Here is a 21,941-nt window from a genome sequence, read left to right on the forward strand (position 1 = left end):
ACAAGAGGATATTGAATTGTTACATTTGGCATTTTCTTTTAAATCAGCTCTTATTTTCTTTTCTTTATGTGACTGTTTCTGTTAAAATGACAAAGTTTAATGTGAGACTGTTATTTATATTTATTGGGTGCTGCATTTGCGGTTTATGCACAGGAGGGGAACAAGGAAAGGATGGAGCATCAGTGCCAACTCTTAGCAGGACCATCTCCATGCCAGTGGACATCGCTGGTGAGGGATTTTTCTACTGTCCTAGAAGGCTTTTCTCAGCGTTTTTATTTATTTATTTATTTATTTATTTACCATTGTACAGGGGATGATGAAACTGTCCTTCCAGTTTGTTTTTACTTCTTTAGCACTGAGAATTATGAGGCCCTTTCTGTTCCAGTGTTGATATAATCCTTCAAATCTAACATGAACATCACCCAAAATTGAAGTACGAGCTTTTTGCCTGACAGCAACAGAATATTTTTGTTTATTTCTTTTTTTTTTTTTTTTTGACTGTGCAGGCATACAGAAAAGCCTGAGATCAGACTTTGACATGGCGTACGAGAGAGGACGCATCTCTGTTTCAGCAGAGGAAAGCAACACCCCTCCCACCTTCACACGGGTCAGTACAATACACACGCACTTTACACAAGCAAGATAAGATACTGCAGCAGTAAACATAAAGATAACATCTTGATAACGTTTCGATAAAGTATATGCATAAAATATGCTAAAGGATATAGGTAACAATAGTTAAAGTAAATAGAAATACAGTATATTTAAAATGTACTGTATTTTTATTCAACACTAGGGCCCTGTCTCTGTTTGTCCAAATAATTAACGCCTAAATTGGCGTGTCGGAGATGCTTCATGTTTATACGTGCTGGCTATCATTAAATTAGAATAACTACAGTAACACTTTACCTCTCACAGGTCTTATATCAATAATTTAACACGCTGAATGAAAGGGAGACTTAAGGGAGAATTCAGCATGAGTACTTACTTTTAATACTGAAAATTTTGAATGCAAACCTTGCACTTTGAATGGAATGTTTTTCCATCATGGTATTGCCACTTTTACTTACTACAAGTAAAGGATTTCAGTGCTTTTTTTCAGGCTTCCTAATGTCCTTCCCCAGTCTTGTTTTTTTGTTTCTTGGTTCTCTCTGATAAGATATGAGCAGTATTAGTTTCTTTTTATCATTCCAAAACGCAAAATGTCCTTCTTGAAAGTTTAAATGCAACATTCAGCGTATCAAAGGTGCCTCCGACTATATTATCTGAAGTCTGAGTTGTAACCAAAGATCTTAAGATAGCCAGTCATGTCACTTATAATCCATTGTGAGCTTTATTTTTGTCCCAGCAATAATTTCTTATTCACTAATAAATTTTGTAGTGGAGGAATTTAGGATTGCAACTCCATAACAATCTTACTGTATATCCTTGCAGTCTGTGTCTCAGGACCAGCGGGAGAGGAGAGTGACAGTGGACGAGGTTCCCTCCGGGGTCTACTTGTATCCGGAAGAGGAGCCAGGGGTGGACAGTATTTTTGCACCTCTGCCGGGTCGGCCCAGCGCTGCTCTGTTTGAGGAGGCCCAGAAAGAAATCCTAAAACTCATGAGGATCGAGGTTAGTTTGACTTTTTATGCCATTACTTATTTTTTCATGCTGTATATTGCATGGCACTTATGAGTTTTACGTTTATTGTAATATAGACAAGTAGAAAAAGTAGCTACAATGTTTCCCAGGTGCAGTTGCCACGCAAACACTAAAATTGCATGCAAAAATCAAAGAGACATCGACTTTTCAGTCAGCAGACCTTTCTCTGGGTCTGTGAATAACAAAGGAGTTAAAAAATTTCCAATCACATGAAGTGACAAAATACGCTGTTTTGTGGATGCTTTTAGCAGTACCAAAACATTGTTAGAACGAGTGCTCCCTGTGTGAGAATCAAACTAGAAGCAAATTCAAGTCAGTGGAGCGAGGCAGACGGAGTGAGATGGATGCAACTTCACCTCAGGCAGTGTGCACTGCAAAGCAAAAGTCAGTCAGTTTTAAGCAGGACTCTGTCCAGCTGCATATACATTTCTTTCCAAAATGGATGACAACTTCACTTCAACACTACTTAGTGGACATTTATTCCACTGTAAATATTGAGTATTTTTGACCAGTTCAATCTGCATAAATAATAAAGCTAAATTCCCATAAAAGCTATTTTTGTGGTGCTGGCTGCAAAACCTACATTTGTAAGGGCTAAAATGCTAGATGATAGCATGACCAAAAAAAAAAAAAAAATGCAGTTAAACTCATGCTTGTACTGTAAAGCAAGCTCTGAATGTATGGTTCATGCCCTGTTTCATGGACCGAGGAACAACAATAGGTCCATCACATTATTCTTTTTCACTTGAACGAGCACAATGTCTCAAGACACCGTGGGACCTTGGAGCATCTGTTGCAAGATTAAAATGACTAAGATGTTGAAAGAGGTCAGGCAGCCAGTAAGCTCCATCTAGACTCATGAGCTATACCCAGGCTACATGAGGGGAGGGGATAAGCCTCAGCCACTTTAATTCTCAGACAGCAGCATTCTCTGTCTGAGTTTGGAGTTTAGAGTTACAGTTCACTGGTTTGCACAGAAAACAGTAATAAAACAGGAAACCTGGAACAGAATATCCTGCTCAAATAAAACCCCAAGGGGTTTACAAAAGCATTTCTCCCTCAAAACACAAAAAAGGTCAAGATGATAAAATTGCAGCTGATTTTTTTTTTTTTAAGACACTTGATGTGGATGGCCCAGTTTTTATACCCACTATTAGGTGGCAAAAGTTAGATATTCACCAAACTGTCACTTGCCTATTTGCTACAGATGGTGTAAACCTAACCCCAATCATAAAATTACCCTCACTTGACACTACTTTTTGCACTATTGTATGAGCTGAAACTCAGAGGACTTGTTAGTGACAAATTGTAGTTACTTGATAGTACACTGAGCATAAGCATAAGCAGATGTGCACCTGCATATGTGTGGTGTGTGTGACAAGCCTTCTGTCTCTGTGCCTCTTATTGCGACACTTCATCTTACAAAATATCATGTCGGTGTGAGGACAGAGCTTGAGAAGTCAACTAAATGTAGCAGTATCCTCTGCATTTTGGGTTTCCTGCAAAAATGGCAAAAAGACAGTGAAGACATTGTTTTGCCAACATTGTTTCCCCACAGTTCCTCATTCACTTAAGTGTTTGACTGTTTTCTCACTGACTGTCTCTTCTCATCCAGGACCCAGCCTTGTTAAATGGGAGAGTGACTCTGCACCATGCCAAAGCTGGAGCTGTCCTAGCCAGGCAGGGAGACCAGGTACAAAACACAATATATACTGCTCCCTTTTTTGGCAATTAAAAAAAGGGTGAACTAGCACTGGGCGATAATGCAAAAAAAAAAAAAAGAAAAAAAAAAAAGATGCCTCAATATCTTTCAGCTCTTCCACAATATCACCTGTCCATGCTACAGAAATGATATTGAAATTATCTCTGTATTTGCAATAATAGTAAATTTTACACCATCATGAAAAGTATTGTGAGTATACTTAAAATATTTAAAATTTACCCAGCCCTAGACTGAAATGGTAAATGTACCTGGAAAAAACAGAGCCAGTGTGTTATGGTGGTTAGATTGTCCTATAAACTGAAAGTCACAGGTTTGAGTACAAACTGGTGAAATGCACTCATACATGTGTGACTCGCGGGGGGAAATTCACTGTGAGCAATGCAGTAGTCGTAGGACTGTAACTAAAAAGAAACGTGACAGAAAATAAAACATCTTTTTCTGCTTTCTCTGTCCCTTTTCTGCTTCCTCTTTCCACCCCCTAAGGACGTGAGTCTGCACTTTGTCCTGTCTGGCTGTCTTCATGTCTACCAACGCATGATTGACAAGCAGGAAGCGGTCTGTCTATTTGTGACCCAGCCGGGCGAGATGGTGGGCCAGCTGGCCGTGCTCACAGGAGAGCCCCTCATCTTCACCGTCAAGGCCATGAGAGACTGTACTTTCCTCAAGATCTCAAAGTCGGACTTCTATGAGTGAGTCATTGATATCTAGAGCGGTCAAATGTCCAAGCACACAGAACATCATGAGTTTATCAAGGACTCACTCTGAGCAGGAATTCAGCTGAGCCCTATACTTTGTGTGGTTGCATTAATAATATAATAATAATTAATGCAACAAACACAGAGTTTACCGTACATCCAAACAAGACATTTTGTAATGTTATTCACAATTTTATTACAGAAATATCGTAACCTTGCAATTTAACTATCCAGTGTAACTGTAATTAGTATAAATGTAAATCACTGTGTGCTGAGTGGTGCTGAGGTCTCTGTGCTGTGTGCTGCCCCCTGCAGGATCATGAGGGAACAGCCCAGTGTGGTCTTGAGTGCAGCCCACACTGTGGCCATCCGCATGTCCCCTTTTGTCAGGCAGATGGACTTTGCTATCGACTGGATGGCAGTGGAGGCTGGCAGAGCCCTCTACAGGTACTTGAGTGCACAGTCATTGCTTACTTTGTGCAGGCATTCAAGTCTAGATGGGTTAGAGGACCTTGTCATGTTTCTATTTTTACATCACAGTCATGTTCATGTACTGGATTTAAGAAGAAAACAGTCAGTATACTTCTCAGGAATCCCAGTTAAAGATAGAATAGTTCACTCAGAAATGAAAATGTGCATAATTTACATATCAGCCTTTTTCAAAACAGCTGAAGTGGGTGTGAACCAGTTTTTTTAGACTTCCAAAAAGGTAGATAAAACCTAACAAAGAGCACATGAAGGCAGTAAGACTTTTCCACCAGATTGCTGTATAGAGATCAGAGCTCCGTGACTGCAGAAAATCTAGGAGGAAACAGCGTAAATATAAGACTTTGTTTATATAGGTTTTACTTCAGAACACATGGGTTACGCTACCGGAGCTGTTTGGACTAATTTTATTATAATGTTTTTTTTGTTTGTTTTGTTTTGTTTTTTGCTACTTTTGAAATGCTAAAGAACCAACTCAAGTCACTTGACAAAGCGGTACCAGCAGACGCACTGTGCACTAAAGTAAAGTTTAAATCTCATTTCTAACATGGGGGTAAAAAGTTAAGGACAAGCTTTTCTTTTATAGGTGAACTATTCCTTGAACTATGAAGTGAACTAGCAGCAGCCCGACTTGACAACTCCACACATTGACAGGCTGATTGCAAACACTATTACTTATGCTAGTGTGTTTTATGAAAGAACTGAATAAAAGTGTAGAGAAAGTTAGAAGCTTGACTGTCTAGGGACCTATGACAGGTATTATTACCGACGATGCCTCCATACTTAATGCCATGCTTTTCAAAGTCTGTGTTGATGATGCTGTGTTTCTTCCTCTTCCTACTCACAGACAGGATGACCAGTCGGACTGCACCTATATCGTTTTGAACGGCCGCCTGCGTTCAGTTATACGCAAGGCAAACGGCAAGAAAGAACTGGTAGGGGAGTATGGCAGAGGAGACCTCATCGGAGTGGTGAGAATAAAGCTCTTTCCCTCTCAGTCCCTATCAGTCTGTCTTGGTGTCAGAGGAAACAGCTCTGAAAAGGTATTTCATGATAATGGCGTCCTGATATATTTGTGCTTTAGGTGGAGGCGTTGACCAGACAACCAAGAGCCACCACGGTCCATGCTGTGAGAGACACAGAGCTGGTCAAACTTCCAGAGGGAACACTAAACAACATTAAGCGACGATATCCTCAGGTCAGTGTCTTTACCTTGTTCAGCAAAAGACCTTTTTCACAGCAGCCATTTTAACATGAAAAAGCAGGGTAAACACAGGTATTGCTAATAACATTAAGTAAGATTCCATCCCTTTGAGATGTAGCAAAGTCTTTCAGGATCCTGGCTCTGTTTGACCTAAATGGAAGGAAATCTTAATTAATGTAATTAGTAACACTGCTCACATCAACTGGAAAGTTTAAGGTTCAACAGAAAAGTACAGTAAGCGAGCATGCAGTTCTTCAAATTTATATGAAAAGGTAACACTATCAGCACTGTTAATTTAACACAAAGATGTTAGGCAGAATTGGTTTGTTGCTCAAACATTAGCATTAATATTAGCAGGTAGCATTAAATATGGATTTAATTATGTTTACAGTTTTCATTTGCAGGATACTTTCAGAAAATTAGACATTCAAGATTGGTAGTAGTAATTACCAGATCGGATGTTGACATGAACGCTATGAGAGAAGTTTACACTTCTAGTAAATACAATATGATGTGAAAGGAGTATAGTTTACATAAGAATGTCCATAATGGTACTACCAAACTGAATTTGATCTGCAGATTCCCTCTCAATCTTAAACAGAGGGCTAAAACCCCAGCTCTTTAGGGAACACCTTCTCACCTAATGGATTGTGTAATTCCCCATAAAAAAAAATCTGCCTTTATGCTCTCATCCTTCCTCATCCCATCCTTCCCTCCTTGCACTGCCTTCTAGCTCTGATGTCCGTTGGACCAGAACCAGAGCTTTGTGGCACTTGATGTCATTGTTCTTTCCTGAATAGATCTTAACTTGTGGTGTATAAAAATCTCATATGTATGTCACTTTGAATAAAAGTGCAAAATGTAAAATGTTATTGTAATTGATTCTCTGTCTTTAGGTGGTGACAAGGTTGATCCACTTGCTGGGTCAGAAGATCCTGGGGAACCTGCAGCAGGGTCGTGGGCCATTTTCAGGTGAGACGATGATGATGAAGATGTTAATAGTGGTAATGGTAATGATAGTAATGGCCAGACACGAAAATAAAATTCATTCATTAATTTATTCCTTCAGTATGAATGAATGTAATAGTAACCTATAGTAACAGTAAAGTTATGAAGTATTATAAAACAAAATGAACAATTTTTTTTACATAAAAAAACTTCACAAAATCTTATTATGGAGAAAATCATGTGTGGACACGTCTCTACCCACAGGTATTGACAAATAAATATTTAGACAGGTGAAAATTTCATATTGGCCTTGAATAGCAGTGAGTGATCCAGAGGATACTGGACATACCGACATTAGATCTGTGATCCTCTGATCCAGGTTCAGCGCTGGGTCTGCCCTCTGTGACGACCAGTGCTGACGTCACCAACCCTGCTAGCAACCTCTCCACTGTGGCTGTCCTGCCGGTATGTGACGAGGTGCCAATCAACGCTTTCAACCTGGAGCTCAGCCATGCCCTGAGTGCCATTGGTAAGCCCATCATGGTGTCAGTCAAGCAAAGCAGCCCATCTTACTCTTTCACAGTTTTATTCTATTAAGTTTACGTCTAGTTTTATATTACAGCAAAAGGGATCAGTGCCATTTTTATGTGATCTTAAACTGGTGCTGTTTAAATGAAACCCTTTCCATATTCTGTAGTAAAGCAAACTGAAATCTCTGTGAGGAAGTGTAAACTCCCTTGTCTTGTAACAATGTGTATTGATGCACAATTGTCCCCATCTGATGTTTAGGGCCCACTCTGCTGCTAACCAGTGACATAATCAGAGAGCGACTGGGTGCCTCTGCTTTGGACAGGTCAGTTTGATGACATCAGTCAGTGAATCTTCTCATTCCTCAGTCTTATCAAACCTCCAACACAGAATCTCAAACTGCAATCAGCTCCTTTGTATAATCTCTCATGCTTGTTTCTTTCATTTCAGTCTTTCTGACTTAATTTTTGTCTTGCTGTAGTCATCTCCATGATTTCCACTTTCTCTGTCTCCCGTTTGTCAATTATAATATCCATTTACTCTCCCCTTAGTTTTTTTTGTTTGTTTGTTTGTTTTTCAAAATCATATTCCTACTGTGACTGTCCACTACCTTATCACCCTGTGTCTGTTTGGTCTCCTTATCTCTGTCTTTCCTCTCTGTCTGACAGTATCCATGAGTACCGTCTCTCCGGCTGGCTGGCCCAGCAGGAGGACATCAATCGGATCGTCCTGTACCAGACAGACAGCAGTATGACCCCCTGGACTCAGCGCTGCATCCGACAGGCAGACTGCATCCTCATTGTGGGCCTGGGGGACCAGGAACCTGCCCTGGGAGAGGTGTGTGTGTGTTTGGGTCAATTTTTTAGCATTTTGGTCAGCAACACATCTTAGAAATAAACTTTTACTCTCTTTCTCCTCTCCTCCTCATCTTCTCTTTCACTCCAGTTGGAGCAGATGCTGGAGAACACGGCAGTTCGGGCTCTGAAGCAGCTGGTGCTGCTGCACAGAGAGGACGGGCCAGGCCCCTCCAGGACTGTGGAGTGGCTGAACATGCGCAGCTGGTGCTCAGGACACCTGCACCTCAAGTGTCCACGCAGGGTCTTCTCCAGACGCAGTCCCACCAGACTGGTATGAAGCCTTGCAATCTTTTTCCCCTGTCTCTGCCTGGTTTTTAATATTTCTTTAACCCTACACTTCACTAGCTGGTCTCTAAGACTTTGTCATGCTTCTGAAAAACAACAAAAGTTGCGCAGACCTTACTTTTATGCCCCCTAAGGATGCCCACATTTGTTTAGTTTAGCGTTATTCAATCAAAGAAGAACACATGGTATGTGGGAATATAAAAAATCCTGTCTATATTTGTTCTTCAGGTTTTTTGTTGCGTTTTGTTTTTAACACTTGTACCCTGCAAAAGATGTAAGAAATGTGATGTAAATATGCTGTTTAGGTTAGCTAATGTGAGTTTTGTTTTAGCTTTTCTGTGAGGAAGGTAATAATCTGACAGGCCTAATTGCTTAACTGTTGCTTTTAATTATTTATCAAGTCACTAGGCTCTCAATAAACAAAAGCACAGGATTCACAAAAGAGGTTTTCCTCTATCTCCATACACCAGCATACAATAAATGTCCTGTTAACATATAGATTGAAAGGTCATCTGTAAACTGAGTCATAGTGTGAATCATTGTGATCATTTGAATTTTGATCGTATTGGTTTGTGAGGTATATTCAGTGCCATTTTCCTGAGGTGTTTGTTATTTTAATAGTAATCCTGAGTCAGAATGATATGACCTATAGGATAGTCATATTGCATTACCACTATCAGCATTGAGCTTTTTGAATATTCACAAAATATTAGATTGCAGTCAAGAAATTAACATCTGGAAAGCACTGAAATGAAAAATTTATCACAACCCTGACTTTGAATTGATGAATGGGGCATGTGAAGCTGACACAGTTTTTCACAATCTCTCACATACACACTCTCTCTCGCGTGCATGTGTTTATGTGTGTGTATGTGTGTGTATGTGTGTGTATATGTGTGTATATGTGTGTGTGTGTGTGTGTGTGTGTGTGTGTGTGTGTGTGTGTGCGCGCACATGCAGAGGGAGGTATATGAGAAGGTGTTTGAGAAGACGGCAGACAGACACAGTGATTTCTCTCGGCTGGCCCGGGTTCTGACTGGCAACAGCATTGCCCTGGTGCTGGGTGGAGGGGGAGCCAGGTGAGTGATGCCGATGAAAGAGGTACAAGCCACAAGCAGCCTCACAAACATGAAGAGCGGTTTGTGTTTCAGTAGTGCTCATGTTTTTTCTACTCACTCGTCATGAATATTATCCTGTGTGAAGGCAGGCCATCGAGTCTGACAGTAATGTTAAATCAAACAAAGAGATTTGCTGTAGCTGAAATACCCATTTCACAGCCACGATTTCTAAGTAAATTCACAAAGTGGGCCTGTAATAGAGATGCTGTTCATTTGTCATATTTGCAGAGTGAATCCCTTTTCTGTCCATAGCAGGTGACAGATCAAAATACAAAATTTGCTCCTAAATAGCAGTGCTGACACACTCCCCAGAGAAAGCTCTATTCACTCGCTGTATTTCAGTGTCATTGTTTTCTTGTTCCATTTGGTATAACGTGATCATTGACTGGCCAGGTTGGCAATAATGAGTGTGCTGGGTATACTCTGCCAAGGCGACATGATGTTATTTTTGGATGCTGCAGTTTAAACAGTTTCAAACTATTGCCTCTTGCTGCCATTTGGAGCAGGCACCATATGAAGTTGCCGTGTGTCTGATTTGTTATTCTTTTCTCGTATGCAGAGGCTGCTCTCATGTGGGTGTGATCAAGGCCATGGAGGAAGCAGGGATTCCCATTGATATAGTGGGTGGAACCTCCATCGGTTCATTCATTGGTGCACTGTATGCTGAGGAGAGGAGCGCCGTCCGAACCAAGCAGAGGGCTAGAGAGTGGTCCAAGGTACACACCTCCATTTATGCCAGCCATCAGAAACTATTGTCTCCTGCTGTCAATCATTTTCCTCATACCTGATGTCCAAGAGGATATTTTTGATCACTCCCAAAACGAAAAAAAAAAAAAAAATTATTTAGCCAGCAGCCTTCAACTCCATAAGAAAGGGAATGCCTAGTAACTGAAACAAGAGCCATCCTAGTATTGGTTCATGCAAGAGTGTAGTCTTATTTTGCCCTCTCACACACTGTTGCTCCCTTATAGGCAATGAACTCAGTATTCAAAACAGTCCTGGACCTGACCTATCCCATCACCTCCATGTTCTCTGGGTCAGCCTTCAACACCAGCATCTACAAAGTGTTCCAGGACAAGCAAGCTGAGGTGAGAGGCCGTAAATTAGTTTCACATTGTAATATGTTCTGCCAAAAAACTAAAAGGGACACGAGTTTTAGGTTAAGAAAAATAAAGACAATGATGGAAATGTTAATAATTAACTTAAGTTCATTCTATCCATTTCTTTGTGTGTGCCCAGGACCTGTGGCTGCCCTACTTCAACGTCACCACTGACATCACAGCCTCAGCCATGCGTGTTCACCAGGATGGTGAGTGACAGCAGAGCTGACTGCGTGGGCACCTTTAATTAGTTATTTATTTATGGATTTATTTGGGTTCAGATTGTATGTTAACGCTCAGGATTATAACCAAATATATAAAGACAGGATATGTTTATTTCTTCATTTTTTTTGATGAATTACAACACACATAATTGAAGAATGGGCATGTGTATGAAGTTAAATGCACTTTCTCAATATTTAACACATGCTATAGCTCAGTCCAACCACACTGTCCAGAATGGCAGAGAACTAATGTTTGAAACTGACATGGTCGGTAGTATATTTATCAAAAATAATCCAACCGCCAGTAATAATTATGCTTTCAGCCCTCAGTCACTCAGTAGCAAAATGGCTCAGTGACTAAATCTGTTACTTAACTGAGTTTACTGGCGTGCTGAAGCGGCCAGTTAACCTTCAGAAGTGACTACATTCACTGTCACTCTTCTTGTTCTCCATAACACAAGGCTCATCAATATTATACTCTTAAACACATGAAAAATTCTTGAGGCAATACAAACTTTAACTGGCCCATATGTAATCTTGACTAATTGAATGCTTGCTTTTAAATGTACCCTATATTAAGATAAGGCTATATTATAAGGAGATTATATGAATTAGGGACAAATTATGGACAAAAAAATATGTAGATGTTCGGATGCTGGCATCCTTATGCATATATTGTTTCTGAAATGGGTTTTATTTGACTGGCAAGAGAAATGCACCATCACTAACATTAGCTAAAGTAGACGTAGTGTGGGATGACTCCAATCAGCCACCCACCCCCAAATCCAGCATGGAATTAACTGCTACTTTCCATGGCATGTTTTGCCGTTTTTACAGTAATCAAAGTTATGCTGCTTTCTAATTTGGTTTAGATCCAACTGAAAACAATTGTTGTTCCAGTGTACCATCAGTGTTGTGATGGAGGCTATTTAGAATTCAGACTGACTGCTGGATTTGTTGGGGTTTTTGTGGGTTTGCAGGGCTGGGTCTCCCAGAGAAACGTTGAATGCTCATGATTGCATCTTGGCATGTGTGTACTAACTGCTGGAGCAAAGCCTTTATCTCTCCCTCAGTCTCACTATTTCCCTCTTCCACCTCATTCACCTCTTCTCCGCAATCTAGTCTCCACTCTTGATTTTTTTCCTGTCTCTAGTTCCTTCTTAATCACCTTCTTCATCTCTCTTTTCTGTTTTTACTCATCTCATTCCTCACTTTTCTCCTCTTCTAAAATAGGTGAATGTGATGAAGCTATAGTTCCTTTGCTGTTTTTCTTTGCCCTCATTTACATTACACATCTGCTTTGTGTCCAAAACATGTCTAAAAACTCCCAAACCACGCCCTAGTTATCTCCCTAATGTCAGTTCCTTTGACAAATAGAGACATTGCAGAGCTGTCTGTTTATAGGCTGCACTCTTGGCAACATAACCGGTTTAGTCGCTGATCCCTAGATGCCAACCCCTTCCCACGTCCATGTCAACATGTAGGATCCAGAACACTCCACCCTGCCTTTCTTCACCCTGCTCCTTAATGCCACCCTGCTTTCCTCGCTCCTTTACCTCCTCTCTGTGCTTCCTGAAGCACATCTGGTGTTCTTTCTTCATACATCTCTATTGTGGCTCTACTCTGAATGTCCGTTTGACTCTATACCCTGATCTGATGGGTAGATTGACGCTAGGCCTCACTGCAGTTTGAGGCTTCTACAAAAACAATGTTTTATTCTTTTTTTTCCAACCACAGTGACAGAATGCTGACAACTAAAGGAAGTCAGTAGTCTACTGAAGTTGAGATTCAAATTCCATTTCTTAAAGTTAAGAAGAGAAGGGTCATCCCTTCTCTCTCTCTCTCTACTGCTTTCTACCTCTCTCTCTCTTTCTCTCTACCTCTTTCTACCTCTCTCTCTTTTTCTCGCTCAGCCCTCCCTCCCCCCAAAACCTGTTGCTTGTTGGGGATCCAGTGGTCTAACCGCACTAATACTAATTCATTAATACGCTTAATAAAACTATCAGACTTGGTATACCTGTTCTAAGGATATAAAGCTAAATTACATGTGTTGTCTTTCATCCAATAAATTTGTTATCATTTGTATCATAGGCTATGTCATCGGCTGGTAATTTGTTAAATAATTAACATAAATGGGTTTTTTTTTGTAATTATCAAGAGTGGCATCTTCTATGACATTGTTTATCTGAGCTCATACTTTCACTAGGAATAAATGTTGATGTTCAACTGGCCATGGAATAGTTCTAGAGTAAACCATAATAATGGAATTTGTCTTGTCTAGAATTGATTATTTTCTGTTAGAAATTGTAGGCATAAAGAGTAATTTTTGTTAAGACTGTGTTGTGTAAGAGCTTTGTTACACCCTGTTCATTCCCCTTCCCCTCTGTCTCGCTCTTTGCAGCCTCTCCCTCTTTCTTCCTCTATTTTGCCGGCGTTCTCTCTCTCTTTCTTGCTGGTTGTTTCTCTCTGTTCCTCTCTCTTTCCATGAGTGACGTGGAGTCTCGTCCATGTTTGACGCATTCCTCCTTCTCCATCTCCATCTCCCGACAGGTTGCGTCTGGCGCTATGTTAGAGCCAGCGCCTCCTACACCCCCTATTTACCTCCCCTCTGCGATCCCAAGGATGGCCACTTGCTTGTGGATGGTTGCTATGTTAACAATGTCCCAGGTCAGACTTCAAGCTCCCGCTCACCAAACCCCTCTCCCCCATCCCTAAATCGACAGTCGCCCACTTGGCTACCCTCCTCCTTCCTGTCCTCTCCCTCCCACGGTCCTCACTCACTCCTTAACCAACCCCGCCCTGACCAGTTGGACATTGGGTACCCATGGTTTGGAAGGAAAGACTAAACCCAACATGTCTTTGGATTGATCAAATCAGTTCACCATTTTTTTACAACATATCTTCGTCACTTGGCTTTGTAATGCCCACACACAGCAGATACTGTACTATCAAATCCCTTTTGGCTTGTTGCCACTCCTGAATCTCAGCCCTTACCTACACCCTCTGATTGGCTGTGAGATTTCCCCGTGCATGTTTGTATATTCAGAGAGGCAAGCTTCCTACCTTTTGCTGCTTTTAGACCTAAATAGAGTGGGGTGGGTTGGTTGGATTGATTGTGTTACATGCAAATCGCATAATTTTAACTTCAGCAATACAAATCCTTGGTTTGGAGCCAAGAATTCCAATTATGTGGAAAGCATTTGAATGTGCAAAAAGTCATATGAGTCTGCCAGTTAGAACAAAGGAGCTTATGAAAGGTACTTGAAGACAACAGTTCAGCTGACGTTGACGAGAATAGAGTGGTCCATAATAGCATGACCCTATTTGTTTCTACAGTACAAGAAGTCTGTTTGTTTGTCTATCAGCCATAAAGTATTGTATGGTAAGATGTAGGTGATTTCATTGACAACTAGTTGCATTGTGTTAGGTAGTGTACATCTTGTTGCTGCTCTAAGTGGTGTGATATCAGCTGATTACAGGTATGAAACAGTCGTAACACTACAGCTACAGTTAGGTACAGTTAGCTTGTTCACTCTCATGCAACTGCAGTGCTCTTAATGAATGACTAGACAGAATGCCTAGGGACAAATTAGCCAACCTGACATCAAATCTGTCCATTCTCACATATCTTGTTATATACACTGGGAAATGAAATTGTGACACAAGATTAAGCCATGATATTGCTTTTCCTGCAGCTGTTAATTTTTGTCTGTGCGGCTGTTGTTGGTCTGGTTCAGATACTGCGGCTTTCTTAATAGCCTGTGTTCTCTCATTAGTCACTGGCACATAATGCAACATGTTGATTCACTCAGCGTCCTTATCAGCAAGGCCTCTTGTCTCCTGGTCTGTGCAGTTTGCCCGGCTCAGTGTGTCAGCCTGTAGTAAATACCTTCTAAGGCAGGATCAAAGTGTAACTTCACATTTTTGTAGTCTTATAAGAACATGTTGTGGTGACAATATTGTCAATTGTCAATATGGTCTGACTGAACACCTACAGGCCATCCATATTTAAACCTCTCCATTCTATAGGGCATGGCTTATGGTTGGCCCTATTGTTACAGCAGGGTGTCTCTTTGCATACTTTTTTTAACCAGGATGGTTCCATTGAGATACAAGATGTCCTTCTCCAGGTAGTCCTGGTCAATTCAGCTGCCACATCTATTGATTCCTTTTATGTCTTATGTATGTTTTACCCAATTATGGCTGTTAGAATTAGTATTCAGGCAGATATAAATATATCTCAAAGAAACTAGGAATGAGCATATCAAGTGAACGTCTTTCAAAATTTTCTCCCAAGGGAGCATGACCCGAACGCCCCTAGTTGTGGCAGGTTTTCTTTAACTGTTGCAGTGCTCTCACCCCTTTCCTGTTTTCATTCCTGCTCATGGGTCAGAGAAAGAGGTGCATGATGGTCCTGCTTCTTGTGGCCTGCATTTTGTGACTGCAATTTCCACTCCCCTTTGTATCTCCAAGGATCTCGACTTGGCAAGTAAACCCTGATGTTTTCATGCGCCACGACACTTGCTTTTTTAGGTTTTCCTAAAAACAAAACTAAACAAAATCTCAGTCTCTCAAGCAGCATACACAAGGACACATACTTTAGCCTGGCCAATGGAAATGAATCAGTCAGTTTTTTTGTGGTTCAAGCTTGAGATTCAGGTATGAAGAACAGTACTGTGTATTATGTGTATAATATAGGGTTGAAGGTGACCTGGCAGTACTTTCTATTACTCTGTGCTGCCATACTGGAGAGTTGTAGGACTGTAGCAAGGTCATCATTACATCTGTCTGTTTTTGTTGTGGGTTACTGTCAGTTCCTGTGGGCCTCAACGTGTCAGTCATGTGGACTCAACTGTGGCTTATTACTGTTGTTTCCCATGAGGAAGACCTTGTGGCTTTGCTTCTGTGTCACATCAATCATCTGTACCTACAGGAACATGTAATGCCTTTCCCAAACAATTCCTGTCTTCCCCCTTGGCTTTGCTTGCTTTTATGTGCATGCCAATATTACACACAATATGAGCCAATCAATATATTTCTTATAAATATATACTGATGGCATGTTATGTTTTTTTTTCTTCTTCTTTAGTTTCTTTTGAGTTATTTTGGGAGTACGTGTTCTGGATCCTGCCGTTGCCCATTCTGGCCCTCACACACACACAGAATAAGCTTTGTTGCATAAGAAGTAGACAATTTCAGACTTGTTGGCAGTTAAGTAATTCCCACAGAGTTTCTCTTCACTTCACTGTGCATCAAAGAGAATTTTGCTTCAGCATTCATCTTTTCCTGCCCTTTTAAAAACTCCAAAAACAGTTGCACCCCTTTCTTTTGTACGCGGTGCTCCTTATCCTTCCAACCCATGCAGCACCTGGCCTGCTCCTGCCCCCTGCTGGCAATAAGCTGTAGTGCAGGACTGGGCAGGCTGGTTGCCCCCTGACATGTTCACTGTGAGAGATCTCCAAACAATGTCACAACATCTGCTGCTGCTCCTTTTCTAAGATGTTAACAAGGGCAGTACTGTACTCTGGTTGTTTTACAGTCAAGTTATGGGGCATTTCGCAGACAGTTAGGAGAGACTAATTTATAAAGTCACATGGAACGAAAAGCTGTTGTTGGGACATCATTTGGAGATCAAAACAGCCTTGGTGCTCTGTGATGGTTGCCATATACTTTTTTACCTTCTGCACAGGTCCATTATCACACAGGATCTCTGTGCAGGGTAATGAGGTTTGCAGTGGTGTGCATCAGAGTCTAAAGGTGGGCAGAACCGCAGTCCTAGCCTCCCTTCGACCAACCAACATCTGAGGTTGGGATTGTGGTCTGCATCGTCACTAACTGAGACATTTAGGCAACGTTATTGAGATGTTATCCCCCTTCCCCCTCCCTCCCTCCCTCCCTGGTGTGCCAGGCTCACTGTGGCGCTATGTGCGGGCGAGCATGACCCTCTCGGGGTACCTGCCGCCTCTCTGCGACCCCAAAGATGGCAACTTGCTAATGGATGGTGGCTACATCAACAACCTGCCAGGCAAGTAGAGGTGGAACCCGCCACCCACATAAAATCCTCCATGCCCACCAAACCCCTTTTCCCCAAAGAAGAGGAAAGGTGAAGGTGGGGTTGAGGGACGGGGATGTTTTTTAGAAGGGGCTTTAATGGAGTTAGAGAGTGTATAAAGGCTGGTAAGTATGTAGCAGTGTGCTTGTCTTAATGCTGATGGAGGGTAGTCCAGTGGTAGTGGAGTGCTGTGTTGAGTTTTCCCCATCTGAAAAGTGACCTTTTAGAAACATGGAAAAACAAGTTCAACTGATAAGGCATTTGACAAAAATGCCTCACGTCTTAGTACAAAAAAATAGTTAAAATTAAGAAGTTAATAATCATTGTTTATTAGGCTCTGAAATTTCCTAATTTTTTCCTAGATGGGGAAAAATCAGCAGTGGGTGTTGTGTTGAAGGTGAATTCTAAATGAGGACAAGCTATCCTTGTCCACCAAATTTTGAAAATGAGAGATATCCACATTGATTTTCAGGAATGTGGTGTGTTTGTCTGTCAAGCAAAATGGTGTCAAGTTGGTGTAGAAATGGGGAAGGAGTTTCAATTATATTTCGGTTGGACCTTTGACATTTAAAAGACACATATTAACACTGATCCTCTAGTGTAAAGTCACAAATTTGGTTTTTAACGCTTAAAACCACAGGGTGATTCCTCAGTTTATTTCTGATCTACAAGACACCAATCTGCTTTGAGATTTCTTCCTCATGTTGAAATTAGCACTATGCCGTTCATCATACTGAAAATTTAATTTGTACGTAAAAATTAATATTTGCATCCAGTTCAACCAGAGGAAGAATTAGACAAAGGCCTTATTGAATGGAAGGATTAAGGGGGGCATTCTTCTTCTCTGCGGACCATTAAACATCTTTCCAAAAGCATTAGAAATTGCACAAGACGACATCTACTTATTCAAATAATGTTTATGTGAAGCAACTTTAATCATGGTGTGCAGATGAATCCTCCCCTTAATCTGTCTCTGTGAGTTATAATGAAGTGTCTACTCCATGCAAAAGATGAAGCCCACCTCGTATTTCACAAAGCTCTCAACTGAGATATCGTTTTTGTGTGTTTGGTATGCTGACTTATGTGGCGTAACCTTAATAGTGCAACTAGTTTCTTGAGGTTTGTGAAATATAGTGCTCTCTGAGCTCAAAGATTGATCCACAAAAAAAGAGAGCCGCGGGAAATGAACATCCTTCTGAATTTTATTACTATGCCTTTTCCCCAAAGAGTTTGTGCTCAATCAGTGCTGCAGCAACAGTTGTTTTTGGCCCGAGTGGATCAGTGCTTTGGGCTTGTGGGACATCTTCCTGTTTCTTTCGTTGAATAGACTCAACACCACAAAAATGCTAACCACTTCAAGACTCCTTTTGACACAAGCAATTCAATGAGAAAGGTCCTGACTCCGTGGGTCTCAGTGGACCCTGTGCTTGTTGGTCAAGAAAGCTCTGTATTTTTTAAATTGCTGTGTAATTGGCCCTGAGTCCCTTGCAATGAGTCTGACCACTTAGAAAACTGTTGTTTTTGTGGTGTAAGTCTTTCTGAACAGTGTTGCTTTCGAAGTGGAGGTTTGAGTAAACGGAAATTGCTTCAAAACAGGAGTAGCAATACAAGATTGGTATCTTATCATCTTTGCTGCTGGATTTTTCTGTTTTTGTCTGTGTTTATGTGTGCATTTGTGAATGCCTGCGTCCCACAGCGGACATTGCAAGGAACATGGGTGCCAAAACAGTCATTGCCATCGATGTGGGCAGCCAGGATGAGACAGACCTCTGTAACTATGGTGACTGCTTGTCCGGCTGGTGGTTGCTGTGGAAACGGATCAACCCCTGGGCCGAGAAAGTAAAGGTACAGTACGGGTGGGAGGCACAAGCTACCGGCAGCTATGGATAACTGAGCAACTTCAAATACAGGGTGTTTTGTTTGAGTCAGAGTAAAGGCTTTAATAAAAACCCTCTAATCGATGTGCAGCGGTGTTCCCCTGCCCAATGAATCGGCAGGTTGGGCCACCCTGCTTGAACTAAAATCAATTTCTGTTGGTTTTTGTGGAACATGCTGGAATCACATGGTCTAAATGCGGTTTCAGCAGCCCACCCTAAGGCATATTCTCAGGGCAATGACATTTGTATTCAGTGCATGTTTACACAGTGTTTTTTTTTTTTTAAATTTGAGTTTAAGATGCAGTAGTATAAGTTCTTTTGGATTTTCACACCCACACCACCCACATTCACTCCCCATCCCCTGTGATGGACAGGTACCAGACATGGCAGAGATCCAGTCTCGGCTGGCCTACGTGTCATGTGTGCGCCAGCTGGAGGTGGTGAAGAAGAGTGCCTACTGCGAGTACATCAGGCCTCCCATTGACCGTTTCAAAACCATGGACTTTGGCAAGTTTGATGAGATCTATGTGAGTTCCTTACTGAAACTGGCCTGTTTTCAGTTTTTGCTACCATGTTTGCTTGTCTTCCAATGTAAGTGCCTGCTTTTTATACCTCCAGGCTGGTGACAGCCATGCCTGGAGGCATTATGTTTGCGGGTTGTCCATCCAGCTGTCTGTCCATACGTCCCATTCGAGTGAACGCAATATTTCAGCAACGATTTGAGGGAATGTCTTCAAATTTGGCACAAACATCCACTTGGACTCCAGGTTGAAGTGATTAGATTTTGGCTGTCAAAGGTCAAGGTCACGGTGACCTCACAAAACACATTTCTGCCCAAAATTCAACAATTCATACACAAATTATGACAAAGTTACACACGTCTAATAGGATAAAATGATGAAGTCATGACATTTAATACCCAAAGGGTCGAAGGTTAACTTCACTGTGACATCATATTTGTCTGCAAAAAAGCAGTTTTTTGGCCACTATTCATCATCATAACTCTGGATGACAACCAGGCCTGGGGGCCTCCTGTTTCTCTGGTGATTCACCACAAGCTCATTGGTTTTGCTGCTGTTGAGCTCTAGGTGATTATCGTGACAATATGTGACAAATCTCTCAGTCAGTCCTCTGTACTCCTGTGAAAATTGTCTCTAAGTGAAAACAGCATGTTGTTCATCAGAAATTATTCACCAAAATCATACATGTCAATATAGCAATAACTTCCATTTCACCAAAACAAACAATAAACAATACATTTTTTTAAAAAAAAAATCCTTTTATTAAATTCCTTCAAACTCTTGACTACACATATGCAAGTCTGGACAGATATAGGCATAAACTGCATGTAATTCAAGTTGTACAAAAATTTAAAGTTTTGTTTACAGTAATGGTGCTGTATGTGGCATTTTTAAACATCAGTGTATCGCTGTCATATTAATTGTCATGCCTTGATGTATTTACCAAAAGAATTAGACCATGGTTAAAATGATAAGGTGTCTTTATCTTGTGACAGTAATATTAGAGTTGGTGCTTATCAAAATAAGCTTGAAGATAAGATTCTGACATAAAATTATAAATAAGGCAACTTTAACACCATTATGAAAATTAATTCATGTTTTCCAACAAAGTACAAGCTACACTGTTGCCACAGATGTTAGGAGAGTCACAAAGCATTTATTCTCAAGTTCTTAGCTGGTTTAATTAAAATATCCTGTCTGGCAGGATGTGGGATACCAGCATGGCAAGCTGCTGTTCACTGGCTGGGCCCGAGGGGACATCATTGAGAACATGCTGAAGGACCACCGTTCAGCCGACTACAATGACAGCAAGAGGACTGACGTGAGTTTCACACACACTATAAATGGTCTGTGAAGTTGTGTGAAGATGCGTAGCCACATGGATTGTCATTCATGAGGCTTGTTTGTGTTGTGATGGCAGCAAACTAGGACTCTGGCACTCAGGATGAGAGTACCAATTGCATGCCTAAATTATAAACTGTAAATCATGTCACCACCGAAGCTGTTACTTGAACACTCTTTTGCCTTGTTTAAATACTTTTGCAATGATTTCTTGTCTCCTAGTCCTGCACGTGTCCAGGAGCTGACTTCACTGACCTTGCAGAGATTGTATCCAGGATAGAGCCAGTCCAAAGCTACGTAGCTGCAGAGGGTGAGGGACCACTAGCTCATCCATTTCACTCTCGTAATTGTTGCTGTTAGAGAAGATTAAACGTTTTTATGTTTAAAATCATTCTAAATTACTTTAAGTACAACATTGAATTTCACAATCTAAGTTTTTAATTGTCTTAAGGCTTAAAACATCTTGTTGAATACTTATCCTCATCCACATCTTCACTTCATGATCATAATAAGTTTAATCTGTTAACTAATTAAGGAAACATAGCTTTCTCTAAGTCTGTTTCAACGGCAAGTATCCTTGATATCTCAGTTTCAACCTGGTGTCACTTAATGTGATTTTTCTTCCATCCAGCGGAAGAGTCAGACTGTCTGACAGAGTATGAAGAAGACGGGATGGACACAGTGAGAGAGGAGGAGGGGGAGGAGGAAGAGGAAGAGGCTGACGACCCTGAGGACCAGTCCCCTGGAGAGTGGGGCCAGAACGGAGTCTTCCAGACTGTAAGTACAAACACATAAAAAAAAAAAAAAAAAAAAAACAGCTGGCCACTGAAAATGTCCTCTTTTTCCCAAGTCCTTACTTTGCATGTCCAACACGTAAAAATACATTCAAAAACCTAAACTGCTGTGCATCCCAAGTGAGACCCTCCATCTATTCTTTTACAAACCCTTGACCTTATCATTATCCTTCCACTGCCCAACCTTATGCCTCAAGCCAGTCTTAATCTAACACATATTTTAATCCTCCCGTGAACTGAACCTCTGACCTTTTTCAAGTCTTAACTTTTCCATCATATCAGCTGATTTTAACCAACATTTCGTCATTTTATTCACTGTAGAGCCACTACTGTCTCGCTAGGCTCAGTATATAGCTCAGTATGTGGCTCTCCAATACAGTCCTACTCAAAAAATAAACTTGAAAAGCGCCAAAGCGCGACGGCTCAGTCTGTAATGACAGAATGGCAAAAGAATAAAAATGAAAATAAAAATGAATGTGGTCTTTCTCATACAGTTTTGGTGCTGCCTTGGTCATTGCTTCAGCAATTCCTGCTGTAAATTACT

The 21,941-nt window shown here is 41.1% G+C and overlaps 1 protein-coding gene across 3 annotated transcripts in view; it reads left to right on the forward strand.

The window, feature by feature from the left end:
* Positions 1 to 21,941, forward strand: part of pnpla6 (patatin-like phospholipase domain containing 6) — a 37,338-nt gene that overhangs the window by 12,473 nt on the left and 2,924 nt on the right. For 2 of the 3 annotated variants that reach the window (XM_030073992.1, XM_030074063.1), the window contains exons 13-35: positions 154 to 228; positions 507 to 607; positions 1,435 to 1,614; positions 3,260 to 3,337; positions 3,851 to 4,056; positions 4,378 to 4,509; positions 5,396 to 5,519; positions 5,633 to 5,746; positions 6,649 to 6,724; positions 7,080 to 7,229; positions 7,490 to 7,553; positions 7,897 to 8,065; positions 8,174 to 8,356; positions 9,331 to 9,449; positions 10,048 to 10,204; positions 10,460 to 10,576; positions 10,728 to 10,797; positions 16,721 to 16,837; positions 18,561 to 18,709; positions 19,116 to 19,268; positions 20,467 to 20,583; positions 20,826 to 20,913; positions 21,235 to 21,380. In XM_030073992.1, coding sequence (XP_029929852.1) covers positions 154 to 228; positions 507 to 607; positions 1,435 to 1,614; positions 3,260 to 3,337; positions 3,851 to 4,056; positions 4,378 to 4,509; positions 5,396 to 5,519; positions 5,633 to 5,746; positions 6,649 to 6,724; positions 7,080 to 7,229; positions 7,490 to 7,553; positions 7,897 to 8,065; positions 8,174 to 8,356; positions 9,331 to 9,449; positions 10,048 to 10,204; positions 10,460 to 10,576; positions 10,728 to 10,797; positions 16,721 to 16,837; positions 18,561 to 18,709; positions 19,116 to 19,268; positions 20,467 to 20,583; positions 20,826 to 20,913; positions 21,235 to 21,380 — 2,885 coding nt within the window. Of the gene's footprint in view, positions 1 to 153; positions 229 to 506; positions 608 to 1,434; positions 1,615 to 3,259; positions 3,338 to 3,850; positions 4,057 to 4,377; positions 4,510 to 5,395; positions 5,520 to 5,632; positions 5,747 to 6,648; positions 6,725 to 7,079; positions 7,230 to 7,489; positions 7,554 to 7,896; positions 8,066 to 8,173; positions 8,357 to 9,330; positions 9,450 to 10,047; positions 10,205 to 10,459; positions 10,577 to 10,727; positions 10,798 to 13,362; positions 13,480 to 16,720; positions 16,838 to 18,560; positions 18,710 to 19,115; positions 19,269 to 20,466; positions 20,584 to 20,825; positions 20,914 to 21,234; positions 21,381 to 21,941 lie in introns of all 3 variants that reach the window. The other variant, XM_030074151.1, reaches the window with a different exon arrangement.

This window comes from Myripristis murdjan, chromosome 1, assembly GCF_902150065.1.
Source record: "Myripristis murdjan chromosome 1, fMyrMur1.1, whole genome shotgun sequence".
NCBI lineage: Eukaryota > Metazoa > Chordata > Actinopteri > Holocentriformes > Holocentridae > Myripristis > Myripristis murdjan.